Consider the following 19,524-nt stretch of genomic DNA (forward strand, 5'->3'; position numbering starts at 1 on the left):
TCTATTGCTTCAAACTTTTAGATTTAACAAAGCTTCTCTACTCCCAGTAGAAGAATTTGCCCTTTTTTCTAGTATTTGTATACATTTTTTTTTTTTTTTTTACCATTTAAAGATCTGGTCCTTTGGAATTTATGCTAGTATTTCGTATTTGGAGTTAGTACAATTTTACATTTTCCCATATAATCTTCTAGTATCTCAAAAAGTTCATCATTTTGCCTATTAATTTAATATTCTGCCTTTATCGTATAAATTTCCATATAAAATTTGGTCTATTCATGTGTTAATATCAAATGGTTTTATAGTTTTTTATTATGTAGAAGCTTTAGAGTATGTTTTAATGGCTCCTAGGGCTGGCAGTCCCTCTTCACCCTGTCCCTACTTTGTTGAATTTTTATGTTGTTTTCCAGGATTTTCCTAGCTATTCCTTATTCTCTATGGGAACCTGTCATTTCAAGTCAACTTGCATATCACATAAGAGCTTTTTATTTGGCTCTTTATTACTTCTTCCCTGCTACGTGGACATTTCTAATTAAACATTTTAAGTGATCTGTGAAAGAGAAATTTCCCTTCCTGAATCAATGGAATAGATGTAAGTGTGTTCCATTTAAGTCAGAGAGGAGAGAGGCAAGATTCTGTTAGGCTCACCTTCTTTAAGGAGTGGTTCAGGTTACTTGCACCTCTTTGTTTACTGTGGGCTAATAATCAGTGAGACCCCCACTTGTGCCACTGTATCTGCGTTTGGACAGATATTTTCATCATCCTCTCTTACTTCTACCACTTGGCTGTAAACTATACTTTCTTAGAATTTCATCCCAGAAATTTGTTGTCATTCGTGGAGGTCCTAAGTATTCCCTGAGGGACCAGATAAAATTAGTGTTTCCTACTATCTGGTTAAAAAATGGCTTTAGGTGGAATCTTACCGTGCCTCTCTGTCTGTCCAAAGCAGACCAACTGATCCAAGAGACTCAGGTGAGAAACCATCATTAGAACTAAGTGAGTTTGGTTAGGTCGCAAAATGAATATACAAAACTCAGTTATTTTCATATAGAGGCAATTTGAAGATATAATGGAAGCAGAAATTCCATCACAATGGCAAGTATATATGTGTGTGTGCATGTGTGTGTGTGTGTATACATGCGCCTGGGAATGAATTTGACAAAACTGTACAAAACTACAAAATCTATAAAAAGATCTAAATATTAAATTTGAATAAATACAAGCTATATGGTGCTTATAGTTGGGATAGCCCTGTGCAATCCAGATATACCAGGTGTCCCAGATTTTTGTGCTCAGTTGTTTCTTTGATATGTGAATAAAATGTCTCTATTGCACGTACTGTCAAAAATCTAACAGTTTCTCAGAAACCTCTAAGCATTTCTAGAGATGCCTAAGGGGCTTACATTCCCCTTGATCAATATAAACAACTGTTTCTCTGCTCTCCTGTTACTTAATCATTTATGTATTCATTCATATGTTTACTCACTTTACAATTGAGTGCTTACTATGTCCTAAGTCCTCCACAGATGCCCACTAACCATTGCTTAGGACTCCTGTGGCACCTTCCTGTTCCTGGTCACCCTTATCTTGAGATGTAGTTTCTGTTCTATCATTGCCCAGCTGAGCACCACTAATACAAGACTATTTTGCATGAAACTTTTGCTGAGATTTTGAGGGTACTCATGGTGGGAAAGCATTGTGGCGGAGAATAGGTGTAGTGTATAAGTAAAAACAGCATAAAACAAGCAATAAAAAATTTGATACATTTTAAAGTTTATGGGTCATCCTAAGGAATTTCTCATGTTATCTTTTATTCTTAGGTCCCACCTACTTCTTTCTTTTGGAATTGCTCTTTTTCTGTGTCTCTCCATGTCTTGTATAATCTCTGCAGCCTCTGATTTCTGGACTGATTAACCCGTCTTTCCTAGCTTTTTGGAACTGAAGTCTTATTACAGAAAATTATAAAGAGAAAAATTTTAGAGAATTATAAAGAGAAAAAATTTATCTCTTTCTCTACCTCTTCCTCATCTAGATCACGCTTAGGGTGGTAGGTGGGGTTCTACATAGTCATTGAGCTATGGTGCATACACCCCAAAAAAGTGCTTCTTACTCTCTGAAAAGAATTCTTCTGATCTTCAGAGCTACAGCTTTTAAAATGTTATCTTTCTTCTCACCACACTTGGTTTTGAAGAGATCAAGTCTTTAAAGCAAGTGGAAGATAATTGCAACTATAATACCAATGATATTTTTTCCAGAATTTAATAAAATGATAAAGTTAGTTTAGGGGAAAAACATTCAGAGAACAAGATAAATCTTAAAAGAGTAGTAATGGAGGACTAACTTTACCAAGAGCTTAATTTAAACAACACATATTGTTATAGTGGGAGAATGAGCAAACGGAGATGTAAAATGTAACACAAAGTCCAGAAACATATCTAAAATAAATAAAAATATCAAAAGAAAATACAGGCAACTGTTTATGTAATCCTGCACTAAGGAAGGCCTCTCTAACCATGACTGTGTGTGTTTGTTTCTGTTTCTCATTCTTATAAAAAGGGGGGGAAGCATGTTTTACAACATGGACAGGCCTAAGAAACATTATGCTGAGTAAAAGAGCCAGATACAAACTATACATTTTATATTATTTATGTGAAATATACAGAATGAGCAAATCTATAGTTGTTTAGTGGTTGCCAGGGACTGGGAGGAGGGGAGAAAGGAAATGACTGCGAATAAACTTAGGAGTTTTGAGGTTTTGTTTTTCAGTTTTATTTGTTTTTTGGTTTTTGTTTTTTGCTTTTTTAGAGTGATGAAAAATGGTCTGGAATTAGATATTAATGGTTACACAACTTGAATATACTAATGACCACTGAATTATATACTTCAAAGGCTGAATTTTATAATGCATGAATTATATCTTAACAAAACCATTTGAAAGATAAATTAGTTTTACTTGAGGTATTATGAGAAAATAACCCAGCATGCCAGTAGAGAGTCATTAAAGTGTTAAAGAAAAGGATATTCAGTGACATTTGTTAAAGATGGTGAGTCAGGCTCTAGTCAGGGTAGGTATGGGGAGCAATGCAATGGGATTTTATAGTGGGGGAGAGAGATTGGGCTCAACTGCAAATACGGCTTAGGCAGGTGGCCATTTATAGCCAGTGATTGGTGGGGGAGGGTGGTCAGTGGATAGAAAATTACTAAGAGGAAACATCAGGGGTAAATGGTTCTGGCTAAACTAACCTAATAAGATTCTTGCTAAAGACAGGCCAGGGTAATTACCACCTAGTGTCTGATGGAGGATAAGGAACCTGATCAGATATTGAGAGTAGAGGGTTCTAGTCAAACTGATTAGCAGTTTGCTAATCTAGGTCTTACTAAAAACTAGGCTTTATGAGGAAGTTCATGAATGGACTTAGGAGAAGGTTTAGGAACCTTAGTAAAGAATCTATGTCCAAAAAAAAAAGGAATCTTTGTCAAATGTGAACTAAAAATTTTAAAAATACGAATGATTAATAAACTTATAAAATGCAAACTAAAGCAATGAGATGAAATATTTGCTATGTACTGGGAAAGATATGAAGAAATTATCAATTTCCAACATTGGGTAGATTGTAGTCTAATAAATAGCCTCATATACTGGTACTAATGAAGGGTAGTTTGGCAGTATATTTCAAAAGCCTTAAATAGGGTCCTTGTAATTCCATTTCTAGGAATTAACCTTAAGGAAATACTGTGTGCCATTTAAAATAAAGTAGTAAAGTAATAGTAACACAAGAAGATTTTTCTGCTAGGAAGAAAAATTAGAATGTACAATAAAGAGGGCACCTGGCTGACTCAGTAAGTAGAGTATATGACTCTTGATCTCAGGGTGGTAAGTTCAAGTCCCACACTGAGCATAGAGCCTACTTAAAAACAAAAAATATAATAGATAAAATGAGACAGACCAATCGAAATGCACATTGAAAAGCTGCAGAGATAGGTAATTTGTATTTTCTTATATATTATCTCTATTTCATTTAGCTGTATTTTCCAAATATTCTGAACTGGATTATCCTTTATAACCAGAAAATAATGGAAAAGTTATTTAACATGATACAATTTCAAGTGTGGTTAAGCTTTTTGGGTTGTTTTGTTTGGTTGAACACCATAACGGAAATAAGATTAGGAATTTTTTTTTGTTTCTCCTGTTTAAAAACTAGAGAGTCAGGAGGTGTTAATTGGAAGTCCTCAAAAGTTCCTAAGTCAGACTCTCACTGTCTAGTTGCCCATGAGTTTCCTTTAGTATATGTATAGTTTTCAGGATTTAACCAATTGATGAACTGGTATTTATGTAACAGACTGTTGTAAATTAGACTACAGTATATCCTCTTCAAGATTTTCCTCTTCAAATCTAGGGATTTTAGGCTTTACAAACAGGATCATGTTGAGTGGAATTCTTTCTGATTTGTTGAATTGAATTATGTTCACCAGATGTAACAATTTTCTTTTCCCGATTTCCTAGACAGAATCATGAATAAACTGGAGGACAAGCAGGACCAGATGATACCATGAAGAGAAGTTTACAGGCCCTCTATTGCCAACTATTAAGTAAGTTGATATCACTTTTCTTTTAGAATATAACCCATTAATTGTCCAGTGCCAGAAACTTAAGCATTTTCTTGAAGAAGACCAGGTTTTGCTCAATAGAAAATTTTCCCTCTGCTTCATCTAGATACTTAAAGTATCAAGCATTAAGTCATTTTATTGCTTTAGGCATCAGTTGTAATGTAGACTGTTATAATAATCCTAAATTGGCAGGTTAAGAATAGTTAATTCAAGGATGAGTGTCAAAAGCATTATTGCTCCTGGTTTTGTGGCAGAATAAAATGTTACAGTATGAGCTTCTGTAGCTTCCTTATGGAGAAGGAATGATAGATGGTGTTTTCTGGATTTTGTCACATAGAAGCTATTACCATTCGGTGACTGTACAGCCTTTGGCTTGGAGTATTTTGCTTAGTTATGTGTGTTCTTAAATAATGAGTGTTAAAAATGTGATTTCTTTCGGTTTGATGGTAGAATGAAAAAATGTTTGATTATGACTTCATGCATGTTGCTCATGTGTTTTGGAGGTTATGCCACAAATCTCCAGATGCCGCAGAGTGACTGTATAACCTTTGGGATTGCAATTGTTACTGAATGAACATCAAAACCAATACCAGCTGGTGGGTTTGATGTTCAGGTTCACTCACTTGGGACAATAGACATTGTCCACATCAGGTTAAACCAAAGCCACTGAGTTGAAAAAATTCCAGGAAAAACTTGGAGTTCATTCTGCTTGTCTGGTTCTTGCTGAAGTATATAGAAGATCTATCTTTCCTAGACTGGATGGTTCCTTTTTAACTTTTGCCAAGAAAATAACATAAGAGATTGAGATTCAAATCACCAGTTCCCCCTTAAAATTTATTCGTTCAGATTATGTTGCACCCCCAGTGCAAAGCAGTTTATGTATAGAAGGCATTCTGGTTAAGTGTTTTAATTAGCTTATTTCTGCCACTGAATTCTAATCCCTGAAACACAAATCATATCACCCTGTTTTCAGACTGTTGAAATGTCACCACATTATATGGACTCTCTCATGTTCTTTTCTCCACGCATCCTATAGAACTGTGGGTTTGTTGCCCTTTTTTAATGGTAAACTTGCTTGTCAGGAAAAAGGTTTTATAGATTAAAGAAGCAATGTCATCACTGAATAATTAAGTCTGCCTTGATGGGAGAGTGGACATTTGAAGGTTAAATAGGATTACACACACACACACACACACACACACACACACACACACACACATATACACACACATACACACGCGCGCACGCGCGCGCACACTCTATCCCTACCCAAGAAGGGGAAGCAGGCTTTGCAGGAGGAAGAAACAGGAAATGAAAGAGAGTTTAGCAGATTAGGAAAGCAGCAAAATGTTTGTTGAGTTCACCTATGCTGATTGTATGCCCCAAACTTTGTGTAATGTTATAACGTCTATAAGATTTGAAAGGCTTTGGTTAAGTATTCCATGAGTCAGAGAGAGATCAAGTCTTATGCTAATGAGGCCCATCCTCCCAAGTGGAGCCTATGTGAAAACTGAAGGGGTTTTGCTCAAACATTAACTGGATATCTATATAAATCACTGTCTTAACAGTTTCATTGTTTGCAGCCTTGCCTGGAAAGCAAGCAGCCCAGCGTAGGTATTCCAACTAGTTAGGAGGTAGGTTGTGGTGCCTCTTAAACCACCCTGGTTATTAGGTAGCTGGCTGTGGGAGTCCAGATTTGTAGAGCTGGGATGGTCAAGCACTGGGGCTGTAGGTCAATTAGTCTCACTTCAGGGAGTGTTTTTCACAATTTCCTAGAGATGAGGGGTCGTTATGTATAGCACTTTTTTCTCAACAGAATTTGGTATTTAATAAAACCAAGCTAACTTAAACTCTGGCACACATAGGCACTCAGTAGTGGGTCTATGTCATTCCTCAGCCAGTTACTAAGTTACACTTGGATTAGAGCTGTCCACAAACAATATGTTTGTTTGTTTTTCCGGTGTCTGAAACAGACTTGAGAACTACAGGGTCAATATAAACTTACTATGTTACTTTATGTAACCCAACAAATTGAAGTTTTTAATTTGAGAGAAAATCCTGGTAGAGTGTTCTGGTTATATTTTATTGCATAACAAACAACCCCCAAATCTTGTAGCTTGAAGCAACAGCAATCACTTACATTGCTCAAGCACCTGCCATTTGGATAGGGGTTGGTAGAGACTCCACAGTGTCTGGGATCTGGACTGGAGGCTGGACCAGCCTAGGGCCCACCTAACATCTTTTTTCCCTGAGGCCTTTTCATGTGACAAAGTGGGGCTTCTTCACAGCGTAGTGGCTTCAGGGTAGTCAGACTTCTTACATGACAGCTCACAGCTATAAGGCAGGGCAAAACCTACAAGGCTTGTTATGAATTAGGCTGGGAAACCCAAGAGCAATACTTCAGTCATACTGTATTGGCCAAAGGAGTCACTAAGTCCATCCTTCATGGAGGGAAGAGGTATTGGACTCCAACTCTCAAAGGGAAGAACAGTAAGAATTTTTAGTCCTCTTTAGTCCACTATTGAATTTGTTTAGAAAAAAATGAAAAAGCAATTACTACTGAACATGAATGAGTTCGTGAGTTGTCTTTGTCATCAGAGTCTGCTCACACTTGAGTGCCAAATGAGTTCACAGACATCTGCTTATTAGCCTCCCTATATCATCTCATTCATTCCAGAGGCAAATGCTTCAAGATGAAGAAATGTTACTCAAACTGGCCCAGGGTGACTGAGTGATGGAATTGGAATTCATACCCAGGTTTCTCTGACCTCTTTGTTTATGCCCTTTTTTTTCCCATCGGGCCTGGTGCCTCCACCAAACACAGAAAAAAATCAGTGTGTGGCCCTTCTGCTGTCCCTGTGGCTAGTTAGGGGTGGTTCTAACCCCTGATTGATAATGCTTGCATCCTATTAGTGATGTCAGATGGAGCTTAGAAAGAAACAAAAAAAGAAAGAAAGAAAGAAAGGAAAAAAGAAAGAAAATCCAGGCTGTCTCTGGATTACTGCATCATAATCAATAGTCACTGGGGCTATTTGTGTCTGATAGGGGCTAAGGGATTCAGTCTTTGGTAGGCAGGGAAATTGAGGTCTTATTTTACTTTTATAACAACTGACTGTGTCTAATTTGTTTTATTTCTTGAGCTCTATCTCACAGTACAGTACTGTTTCATCCTGCCAGTTTTAGCCCTTTGGGAAAGTTTAACATATTTTATATGATACTTTGGAACAACTGAGAATTTGAGGATGAGGATGATGATGAGAACCTTCACAGTTCTGTAAAAAACAAATACTGCATACATTTTTCTTTTTTATGCCATAAGGTAGGTGTGAAGCTAATGCTAAGAATACCTGGGTTTTTGAGCTGCAGACCTGGGTTCAAATCCTAGCCCACTTAATAGGTGGCTTATATTAAATAAATTATTTTACCTCCATGGACCTCATATGTAAAATGGGATATGACCACCCACTATGTAAGATAGTGTTGAGTGAGATAACACAGCACATAGAAGACCTGCAATAAATGCCATTTTTCTTATTAGGCCTTCTGTCTAGAAGAGAGGGGTACAACCTAACCAGGAGCTCTGCTGTAACATTTACATGGAACTTTCTGGTTCACAAAACATTTTCATAGAATTTGATCCTCAGAATACGTCAGAATATCAAAACAAATGGGACATTAATTTTCATTAATCCCATTCTGCAGAGAAGGAGTTGACATAATCAAGACTGCTTTTCCCAAGCCATATCACATTTTTTTAATTAAAAGAAGTAATAATGGAAAGTAAGAAGGATCATCACAAACCTTAAAGAACATGACACTATGGGGAGGCACTAAGTCCCGAGTTAGCCAATCTGATCTCTTTCTAGGTGCTATATACCATGCTACTTTATTGTTAAGAAGACTCAAATAATTATGGGTTTATGAAAGTAAATTTTTATATACCGATATCTATTCAAACCAAAGTTGTTTGGATACTCAGAGTTAAGGAGTGATTATTTAGTTAGTTAAGTGTTGCTTTATACTCAGCCATTTATATTTCTTATATCATGCTCTGTATTATTATTAATGCATCTTGCTTGCTGCTGCATGCTCTGCATATAGTGGACTAACTTAAGTTGGGTCATGTATCTGTCTTCATGGGTTGTTTCTCCTGATAAATGAGAAGAAATTTTTCCCTGAGAGTGAGGAGGGGGAGTTGATGTAAATCATAAATTCAGGTCAGTGTAGGTCCAAACCAGTATTGACTCCAAAAACTTAGGCTCTTCTAGATGTTCCAGGCAATCATAAACATATTGCATTATGAATGCACATGAAATGAAGGATCTTCATCTCCCCCACCACCTTTCAAGGTGTCTTCCCTTGCCTTTTACACTGCTTGTTCATAACCTCCCCAGAGAGTAACAGTGTGGCAGCCATGATTAAGGGCTTGGATTCTGCATGGACTGCTTGGGTCCAAATCCTGGCTGACCACAAATTCTTTTCCAAATGATTTTCACCCCTCCTTACAAAACATAGCAGTTGAGTGTGCCTTCACTGCCAATAGCTATTGGATTGTCTGTCCACAACCTCTTGCAAATCTGTCACTCTTGAAGCTACTAAAGACTGCTCTTGAGGAAATAAAAGAGCATGTCCTATTTAGTAACAAAGAGCAATTTATCAGTCTGCTGTTTCTCTCATGCTCCCACCAGTGGCTATAATAATGGTAATGACACATTTGGTCTTCAGTCAGCATTATGGAAATGGAGGAATCTGTTTCATCAGAACTACTGTTCAGTATTTTAGGCTGGATTATTCTGATTGGCTTTCATCAGTGTTTCTCAAATCTGACTTTTGACTAGAATCACCTGGGAAGCTTTTAACAAATTCCCTTTCTCAAACCCTACCCTATATCAATTAAATCAGAATCTTTAGGGGAAGGAGTGGGGAGAGTGTGGTGACTGGGCATTAGATGATTCTAATAAGCAGCCAGGGTTGAGAATCACTGGCTTAGATCAATGATTTTAAACTTAGTCATGCAACAGCATCACCTGAAGACTTGTTTAAACAGAGATTGCTGGGGCGCCTGGGTGGCTCAGTGGGTTAAAGCCTCTGCCTTTGGCTCAGGTCATGATCTCAGGGTCCTGGGATCGAGCCCCACATCGGGCTCTCTGCTCAGTGGGGAGACTGCTTCCTCCTCTCTCTGCCTGCCTCTCTGCTTACTTATGATCTCTCTCTGTCAAATAAATAAATAAATAAAATCTTTAAAAAAAAAAATAAACAGAGATTGCTTGGCCCCACCCCCAGAGTTTCTGCTTCAGTAGATGTGGGGTAGGGACAGTAATTTGCATTTCTAAATTTCCAGTGATACCAAAACTTTGGTCCTGGGACCACACTTTGAAAATCACTGTCTTAGACTTACGAAAGGCTATCTTGGAGCAGGAAGAAGCTTTCAGCTTCTCTGTTATCACTTGAGCTGCATAGTGGTAAAATAGATCTTGGAACAAAACCAGAGTGAGTTAGGAAGGAAGAGCAAAAGAGATGTTAGGGAGGGAATGAGCAGAAGCACAGTGTTGTAAAATTAGAAAATGTTAGAATTTGAATTTTTGTGTTACTCTTTAGGATACACTGGAAGTTAGTTTTTACTCTGTTTAAGCAATAACAAAGGCACTAAGAGTGGACTAGCTAGGATTAGAAATAAAGCAAAGGGAAAACACAAGAGGGGCCCTTGGCTCTATTTACTACAGTGGGTCCATTTTGGAACTTGATTTTATAAGACTATTTCTTCCCTGCTTCATGCTGGATAATTCTTTTGCAAATCAAGAAAAAAATTGCAAATGTTCTCTAGGGAGAACTGGTTCTTTTGGTTCTGAAGGAAACATCATTCACACAGAAAAATTGAGGAAGTGACAATTTCAAATGTGACATTAACCCAGGAAGTTAAGCATACTGGGTCTTTAAAGGTGTCATGTTGATTTAATGTCTTTTATATTTCAAGTTGTGATTTTTAAATTTCTATAAGTCAACAAACTCTCTTATACAGATTAAACAAACCTTAAAAAGACCTTCTCATTGGAAGCAATTCTAGTGAAGGCTGAGGAATAAAATATTTTAAAGAAACAATTTTATGACTTTTGAACACTTTATTTTTTTTCTAAGTACTTTCTATTACATGGTTGGCAGGAATGTAGATGAGGGAAGTCATGCTCACACTTAGGACAACAGTTGCCTTATGCAAATTTAAATGTTAACTCTTCATGAGTAAATTCAGTTTTCTATATGAAAACACTTTTGCTAAAACATATGGTGGGAGAGAGCACAGAATTTGGATTTAAAGGCTGTACTTTGAGCTCTCACTTCTCTTACTAATTATGGGACTTTGCATAGAGTACTTAACCTTCCAGAGCCACTTCATTTTCCTTAGCTACAGTACACAGATGATGAGTATAATAATATCTACCCTGATGATTATTGGGAGAACTAAATGAGAAGGGTTTAAAAACATTTCATAAATTCCAAAATTTCTAAACGTTGGTTACCATGTTAGTACTGTCCTTAAATAACTTCTTTTGTTGATATATTGCACTGTTGTTTAGCTGTTTAAAAATTTTTAAAAAGAAATGTGAAAGATAGTCTAGCATGTCCTCACCCAGATTCCAACTCAGTGGAATTTTCATTAATGCATGTAAGCCTCATTAGTTGGAGCTGTTTTAACAGGAGATTTTCTAACTTATCAGGATCTGGCAAAATTCTGGAAGATTGTTCTGAATAAGAGAAATCTGAGCAGAATTTTATAAATGGAGAAAGGGGATTTTTTTTTTCCAGCAACTTCATGTTTGCTTTTTAGAAAATGTAATCCGAAATTTTTCTGAAACGTGTAACCATTGCCTTTACAAATTTGATGGACACTAGAGACTCTCAGGCTAGAATCCAAGAGGCTTCCAAAACCTAAGACACATTGCCCTTGCAGTGCTGTCATATCTCCCCTTCCTGTTCTCCCCTTCCACTTGCTTTTCTTTGAGTAGTTTCCATCACCAGACAGACTCGTTGTTCTCTTTGCTTTTCTCCCGCAGAAGTTTTTGAGCCTTTCTTCTCAAGAGGAGAAATCCTTTATCTGGGCAGGCATCCTAACAGCTCCTCCCAAAGTAAGTCCTTTCCTTTGCTCTGACAGTACCACAGTACCATTCAGGGTACCCTATGAACTGTGGCCAGTCTCACTACTCATTTGCTTCCTGAGGATCTTCATCAGTTTTCCCATCTATGAAACTATGACTGCCATAACAAGTTACCACTAATTTGGTGGCTTAAAACAACAGATTTTTTTTTCTCTGAGTTCTGGAGGCCAGAAGTTAGAGATCAAGGTGTCAGCAGAGCCATACTTTCTCCAAAGGCTCCAAGGGAGAACACTTCCTTGACTCTTCCATTCTGATGGCTCCGAGATGTTCTTTGGTTTGTGAATGGATCACTCCAAACTCTGCTTCTGTCTTCACATGGCCTTCCCCTCTTCCTTATGTCTCTTAAAAGAACACTTGTCATTGGATTCAGGGCCCATCTGGATAATCCAGCATGATCTCTTCTCAAGATCCTTGACTTAATTATATCTGCAATGACCCTTTTTTTCCAAATAAGGTCATATTCACAGGTTTCAGGGTTAAGATATAGGCATAACTTTTGAGAGACCATCATTCAAAAGACTCTATCGTAGTATTGCTGTACTTCATAGAGTTGTTAATTTAAGTATGTGAAGCACTTCACACATTGCCCAGTTCAAAATAGGTACTCAGTAGGTGGCGGTTGTGGGTCCAGGAGTGAGTATGATATAAAGAAATGAACTATTCCATTTATACAGCTTTTTGGAGCAGTTTTATCATAATGTGAGGCCAAGAGAGAACTGTAGTTTGTAGTAAAGGACTGAATGTTTCTCACACACACACACACACACACACACACACACACGTGGTTTGAGCTGGTATAAAAGCTCCCAGGACAGTTTTGCATGGACCAAGTACTGTAGGGCTGTGAGCTTCAGAGGACATGAGGTACGCATTGATGGTAAGCCCTCAGGGCAAGAATAGCTCTGGATGTGATTCCCATGTCCATTATGTAGTTGCTGCACAGGTTATGCTTTTGACCTTGCCAGTGAATGCTAGTGCTGGGTGCATAATTATGCTGTGTTTGATGAGAAGAGGCAAGAATGAGATTCCTGTGTCCTGTCTTCTGTGAGTCTATTTAACACTGAGTGTAAGTGCTTTAATGATTTCCCTGAGATGTTCTCTCAAAGTCAAACAACTGTCTCCCCGCAGGACAAAGCTCAGGCTATGTGCAAGCTGCTGTGAGGCTTGCTAATTATAGGAGGACATTGGAGAGAGTACCAAAGCCCTCTGAGATTTTAAAAAAAAAAAAAAAGTTACAGTTTACTTAGAAATTCCTTGGTTAGATGAAGAAATGAGAATGTACCCACTTTCCCCTAAAGATAGAGAAAAAAGGGTCCAGGAGTGACTTAGATAAAGGACCATGACCTCAGTACCTGCTAGGTCATCCCTGATTTCCCAGGTTGCAGCAAAAGATTAAAAATGGGGAGAATCGGAAGCTCCAGAGTGGAGTGCTTCGTGTAGGGTGGTAATTATTAAGATTCCAACTCTGGGGCACCTGGGTAGCTCAGTGGGTTAGGCCTCTGCCTTCGGCTCAGGTCGTGGTCCCGGGGTCCTGGGATCAAGCCCGGCGTCAGGCTCTCTGCTCAGCAGGGAGCCTGCTTCCCTTCCTCTCTCTCTGCCTGCCTCTCTGCCTGCTTGTGACCTCTCTCTGTCAGATAGATAAATAAAAATCTTAAAAAAAAAAAAAAAGAAAAGATTCCAACTCTGGCCTGGAGGCATGGACAGCACCCCAAGGTTGGCAAATGGCAGCTTAAAAGGAAGTTTGAGTGGCTGGATAGCTTTCTTGCCTGAACACATGGGGTCACATCTAAGAAGCTCACAATGGCATGAGAAACGAGGCTCAGACAAATGCAATCACATTATTTCATTGATTATTGTTATTTTAACCTGTAGTAAATGCAAAACAATTGAGCTAAAAAATAAATCTTAAATCTTATTTAAATAGCTTAGCTATAAAAATTCCATAGGGGGGAAAAATGTCCCATATTTCATTCAAAAAGTTGATCTGATACTGCCAGGACATTCATTTATCTTTTGGTGAGTGTATTGGATTGGGGTTCCTTAGAGGCAGACCTTGAGCCCTTAGACAAAGAGTTCTTAGACAAGGAATTTACCCTTTGATCCTATATGAGAATGAGTTGGGTAAATATCAAATTTTCATTTTCTTTAAAATAAAAAAAAAAAAAGAACCAAGGGGAAGAGGAAGGGAAGTCATCATATAAGCAATTGTTAAATCATGAAAGGGATTAGAGGTCAGGATATTTCCATTTGCTTCCTTTCTTTCATTTTCCAAGACAGGTTTTTTTTTTTAATTTTTTTTATAAACATATGATGTATTATTAGCCCCAGGGGTACAGGTCTGTGAATCGCCAGATTTACACACTTCACAGCACTCACCATAGCATATACCCTCCCCAATGTCCATAACCCCATCACCCTCTCCCTAACCCCCTACCCCCTGCAACCCTCAGTTTGTTTTGTGAAATTAAGAGTCTCATGGTTTGCAAGACAGGTTTTTTAATTCTTTAAAATATATGGAAAGGTGCCCCTGAGTGCCTCTGTTGGTTAAGCATCTGTGTTTGGCTCAGGTCATAATCCCAAGAACATCAGGCTCGCTGCCAAACAAGCAGTGTGCTTCTCCCTCTCCTCCTGCCTCTCCCTTTACTTCTCCACCCTGCTTGTGCTCTCTCTCACTCTCCCTCTCAAATAAATAAATCTTTTTTAAGAAATAGGTTATATGGAAAAATCATAAAATCATGTTTTCAGAATCGAAATCAAGTTCCTTTAGTAATTGCTACTCCATTTAACAGATGAAGAAACTAATGCTATCTTTTTTAAATATTTTTAAAATTATTTTTATTAACATAATATATTATTTGCCCCCGGGGTTATTAAGAGGATAAATTGTCCAAGATGATAGAGCAGAGGCTTTTAACATGACTTCACAGATTTCTGGTGCAGTGCTCATTCTAGGATCTCCTTTCTTCACCACCTTCCACACTCTGTACTCTATTCATCCTAATTTTCTTTTCCTTCCTCAAGTATTTCAACTTATTTCTTGCTCGGGGCCTTTAATGGTCCATTTCCCCTCCCCTGTCATGACCAGCTCCTTGCTGTTCAGACTTCCTCCCAGCAGCTTCCTCATAACCTGGCTCTCTCCATTATATTATCCTAGTTTAAGTTCTGCATAGCAATGGAGTTGGCTGATGGGGTTTTTTGTACCTTATTTTTTATTGTTTACATCTCTATTTGGAAAGTCTGCTAAGAGCCAACACACTGTATTCCCAGCATAGAACAGTGCCCAGCACATGGAAGACCCCCAGCAAACATGGCGTTAAAATAGAATAGACTGGACAGAGGAACAATGAGTAGGTTTGGTGGGTGATTTATATTGTCAAGTGAGATTCCATGTACAGAGGGTTGAAATTGTGGTCTAGATCAGCACTGTTCCATAGACCTAGAACACAAGCCACAATTTTAGAGTTTCTAGTAGGTTTTTCCAAAAGTAAAACTGGTGAAATTAATTCTAATAATATACTTTATTTAACCCAATATATCCAAAGCATTTTCATTTCAACATGTAGTCAGTATAAAAAATTATTAATGAAGTATTTGCTTCCTTTTTTTTTTATACCAGGTCTTTTTTCAAAGGTCTTTTTTTCATGTGTAAAATTTGCACTTACAGCACATCTCAATTTGGATACTGCATTTTGTCAGAAGCACTTGATTTGTATTTATATATCATAAAATTTATACTTAAAAATTAGATTCACATACTTAAAATGTTTCTAATAACTGAATTGTCAGTTTTTACATTTAAATTGGTTAAAATTAAATTTTAAAATTCAGTTCCTCAGTTACACTAGCCAACATTTAAAGTGCTCAATGCCACAAATGCTAGTAGCTGCAAAGGTCTTTATCTGTTGTACCAAACTACTAGTTTTGAAGCTGCTTAGCCCTTCCTGCCCTGCATCAGCCCTGTGGTACAGAGCCTGGGATGTGGGGCCCCCTTAGGCAGAACATCAGGGCCTTGTGCCTATATGGCACTGGGGACTACCTCTAGACCACCAATTTCTCGACCATCATGTTAAGAAATAGGACTTGCTAAATCCTTTTAAGACTTTGAAAATAAAGTTGAAAGTAAAGCTGTTTTATTCTGATTTGTTCCAGAAGGGCAGAATCAGGGGATTCTCCCAGTGTCCACAGAGAACGTGTAGTCCAGGGTTGAGCAGAGCACAGATTCCCTACCCCTTCTGTGTGCCATCACATTCTGACCTCTGCTTCAGTCCTAGCCCAGCAGCACTGCATCTTCCTTATTTACAAGGAAGTTTAATGATGCAGTAGAAATGTTATTTCTCACAGTCTTCCTGTATTTATCTAGGAGGCCTGGATATTGTACTATGAACTGATTCCAGCAACAACCCCAAAGGAAACTACTTCATGGCATATAGATCTCTTGGGAGAAGAACAAGGGTCAGTGTTATACACTAAAACATCAGATGTCACAGCCTTTGGTCATGGCTCTAAGTTAATTACCAAATGACGGTTTTCCCCTGCTAAGAACGTTAGCAGAGTAGCTCTAATTGAGATATCCAGGGTGCAGATTTCCAGATATCCAGGGTACTTGATGAGTAGACAAAAAGCTAAAGTTTGTCGTGGAGAAAACAATCTCAAATCCTCAAATCACAGTTTGCTGGTAGAGATCTTCCCAAATGAACAAGCTATTATGAAAGGAATTCTTAGAATACTTTCCTGCTTCCCTTATGTACAATCCCTGGGTGGCACTAGACCATCTGGTACCCTTCTGTTTTCATTTTCTTTTGAGTCATTTTTATAAAGAACCTACTATATGCCAGGAATTATACTAGGCACAGGAAATGAAAGGACATGAACCCTTCCCTCCAAGAGTTCCCAGGCCAGTAGAGAGAGAGAGAGGCTTCACACAGAAGCTAGAGTACAAATGTGATTAATATCCTTTATCAGACAGAGTGTTTGCTACATGTATGGCTCTGTGGAAAATTCTGGGGATACAGAGATATGAGACATAATCCCTACTCTCCAGAAGCTTATAGTATAATCAAGACAATACAGAAGATATAAAGAAGATAGTGCGTTATAAGATATAGAAAGAAGCCACAGGTCAACCCATATTCTTAAATCCAACTTAACTAGTAATAAAGATGACTTTTGATCTAACTTCTGACTCCTCTATGTATGTTTTAATTGGTTGCAGACACAGAGAGAGACAACGATTAGTATCCATAACCAGCACTAGAATCAAAGGAGATGATGAAAACAAGGCTTTTATACTTCATAAAGTGTTTTCCTATCCCAAATGCCTTTCATCATCTTGGCAACCCTATTAACAGACATCATTTTTGTTGCTATGTTGCCATTAAAGAAATGGAAGCCCAAAGAACCCAAGTGTTGTGTTCAAGATCCTACAAGGAAGTTGGACCCAGCTCTAATTATCTCCAAGTTCGTATCTTTTCCAAAATGCCACAGGCTCCCATATTTTACCCAAGTCACAGTCCTTGCAATGGGAAAACTGTTAGATCCACTGAGGGTAATTGTTCCATCTGAGTGTATGTTTCTTCTTGGAGTTTTTCAGCTTTAGTCAGTGAACTCCAGCCTTTCCTTTGCAGTATGCCTCATTTTGTTTTAGCAGCTTTGGTGTTGGGTGTTTTTGTTTTTGTTTTTTTGTCCACCAACACCCATTTCTGGGTCTGCTTAAAGAAATAAACAGTAGCAGGATAAAAGTTTTGGCTCCCAAATCAGATATTGGTTGGGTAATATTGGGGTAAAGAAATGTTGCAACCTATTGAAGCAATGAGCCATTCCTTTTATAAGCTGATGAATCTGTAGTTCATTTAGCCTCATTATTTCTTAGTTAGCAAGCTCTGGTTGTGCCATCCTTATGGCTTTATTTTTAGAAGTCTTAGATTATTATAGCAACTGTTAACAAGGATGGGAAAAGAAATCTGGCTCCCAGTATACATCCTGCTTGCTTCTTGATTTAAATTTGCCATTATCTACCCCTCAGAGGATGTTGCATTGACCCCTGCTACTGATTGAAAGCTATTACCATCACATGATTGCTGACAGGGCTGTCAGATGATAGAGGTGTTTCAGGATGCTGACAGTCCTCCTCCTCATCCAGTTGTTTATTCTGGGTACCAGCTGGATGTGCAAGAGTAGATAGAGGTGGAAAAGACCATAGGAAGCATGGATAACTGTGACATCTCTTTCACAGTGCCAAATGAAACATTAACGGTTTGTGTTGAGTCTGATGCTCTAGTCACAGCACTTATGTCTTTATTCAACAGCTGATGTGGCAGGAGGAAGAGACAGTAATGGGACAGACCCATTGTTCATCGAAAAGTGACAAAGAACTCGGGAAGTAAATAGAGATGACAAACTATTGGGCTGCATCAGAGCAGCAAAAGGGCAGGGAATGGTAACCCTTAAACTGATTCACTCGTGCTATTGTTAATTATAGAAAAGCTTTGAGGGAGTTGTAGAGAGAAAACTAGAGTAGGGAATACCCTGAGCATGAAAGATGTGAACTGAAGTTTTTACTGTCACTTCCTGGGTCCTTACCACATCCATTCCTTCCTACATGCCCTGCTCCTGTTGTCACCTCCCCTAACCCCACCTTGGAGATAGATAGATAGATAATCTCCTGTCAGCCTTTTTCCTTAGGGAACTGAATTCTGTTTTCCATAAATCCTAAGCACTGAGGGCCTTGCCTCAACAGACTGATCACCCAGAGCTATAACAGGGAAGCTGACTTGGCCTTAAGTTTTGGGTATTAGTAAAACCCCACAACTGAGCCCTCATCACCTATCCAGACTAAGGCAGATACTACACATCCTATTGGACTTCCCAAGTTATCAACAGCAACATTGTCTCTACCTCAGTATTTGTCTCCAGCTCCTCCTCCAGCCTGGTGTCGGCTCTTCTTTCACATCAGCACAGGTTCATTGTCGAGGGGCTATCATGCCTTACTGCCAAGCTTATCCAACATAGCTCATTTGCCTTCAGTATTTACAATATTTCAAGAGAAAAAATGCAAGATATGGTATTGAGACTGGTGAAGAAATCTGGTTTGTTCTTTGTTTCTTCAGAAGGATATGATCCATTGGGAGAGTCCAACATGGAAGAGATAAAAATATTTTGAACAAGCTTAGGGTCCCAGAGTAACAAAGAATTAAGAATATAGATAAAGGAATACAAGGAATTAGAAAAGGGATCATAGGTGAATCTGGAATTATTATGAAGAAATGAAATGAGATCAAGGTGGTAGAAGGTCATGGAAAGAGATGAGAAAGAGGAGGAAAATGGGAAAAAGAAAATTAGGGCTGAGAAGATGAAGGATTTTTTTAAGTGACCCCTAATTCTATAATTAGAAATCATAATGATGTGAACAGTTTTAAGTTGTTATATATCCTATTCAATATAATTTCCATAATAGAATAAAAGTCCCCACAAGCCCAGCATATGGTAGTCTTAAAATTCCAGTGGTTTGGCATTTGATGATTTGATATATCTTGTAATATCCTGTTGTTGAACCACTAAGGCCATGTGCTAAATGCACAAGTAGACATTTTGGGTGAATTTTGACAGGTGGTTTGGGGCAGTGAGTGTATCAGAAACCAAAGTTGTCTTAAGAAATGGAAGAGGGAGAAGAGGAAAAGCTTAAACATCATCATTTTAAATTAAGTTTTGTAGTGAATAAATTTTCTTCACATTAAGGAATAAAGAGGTTTAAAATTCTTTGAATAATGTA

At 38.1% G+C, this 19,524-nt stretch overlaps 1 protein-coding gene across 1 annotated transcript in view; it reads left to right on the plus strand.

The window, feature by feature from the left end:
* LOC111155160 (transmembrane protein 108) overlaps positions 1 to 19,524 on the plus strand; it is a 385,094-nt gene that overhangs the window by 220,609 nt on the left and 144,961 nt on the right. The window contains exon 3 of the mRNA XM_022515237.1: positions 4,502 to 4,587. Coding sequence (XP_022370945.1) covers positions 4,548 to 4,587 — 40 coding nt within the window. The 5' untranslated portion in view covers positions 4,502 to 4,547. The remainder of the gene's footprint in view (positions 1 to 4,501; positions 4,588 to 19,524) is intronic.

This window comes from Enhydra lutris, unplaced genomic scaffold (assembly GCF_002288905.1).
Source record: "Enhydra lutris kenyoni isolate GAN:26980312 unplaced genomic scaffold, ASM228890v2 scaffoldscaffold39, whole genome shotgun sequence".
Lineage (NCBI taxonomy): Eukaryota > Metazoa > Chordata > Mammalia > Carnivora > Mustelidae > Enhydra > Enhydra lutris.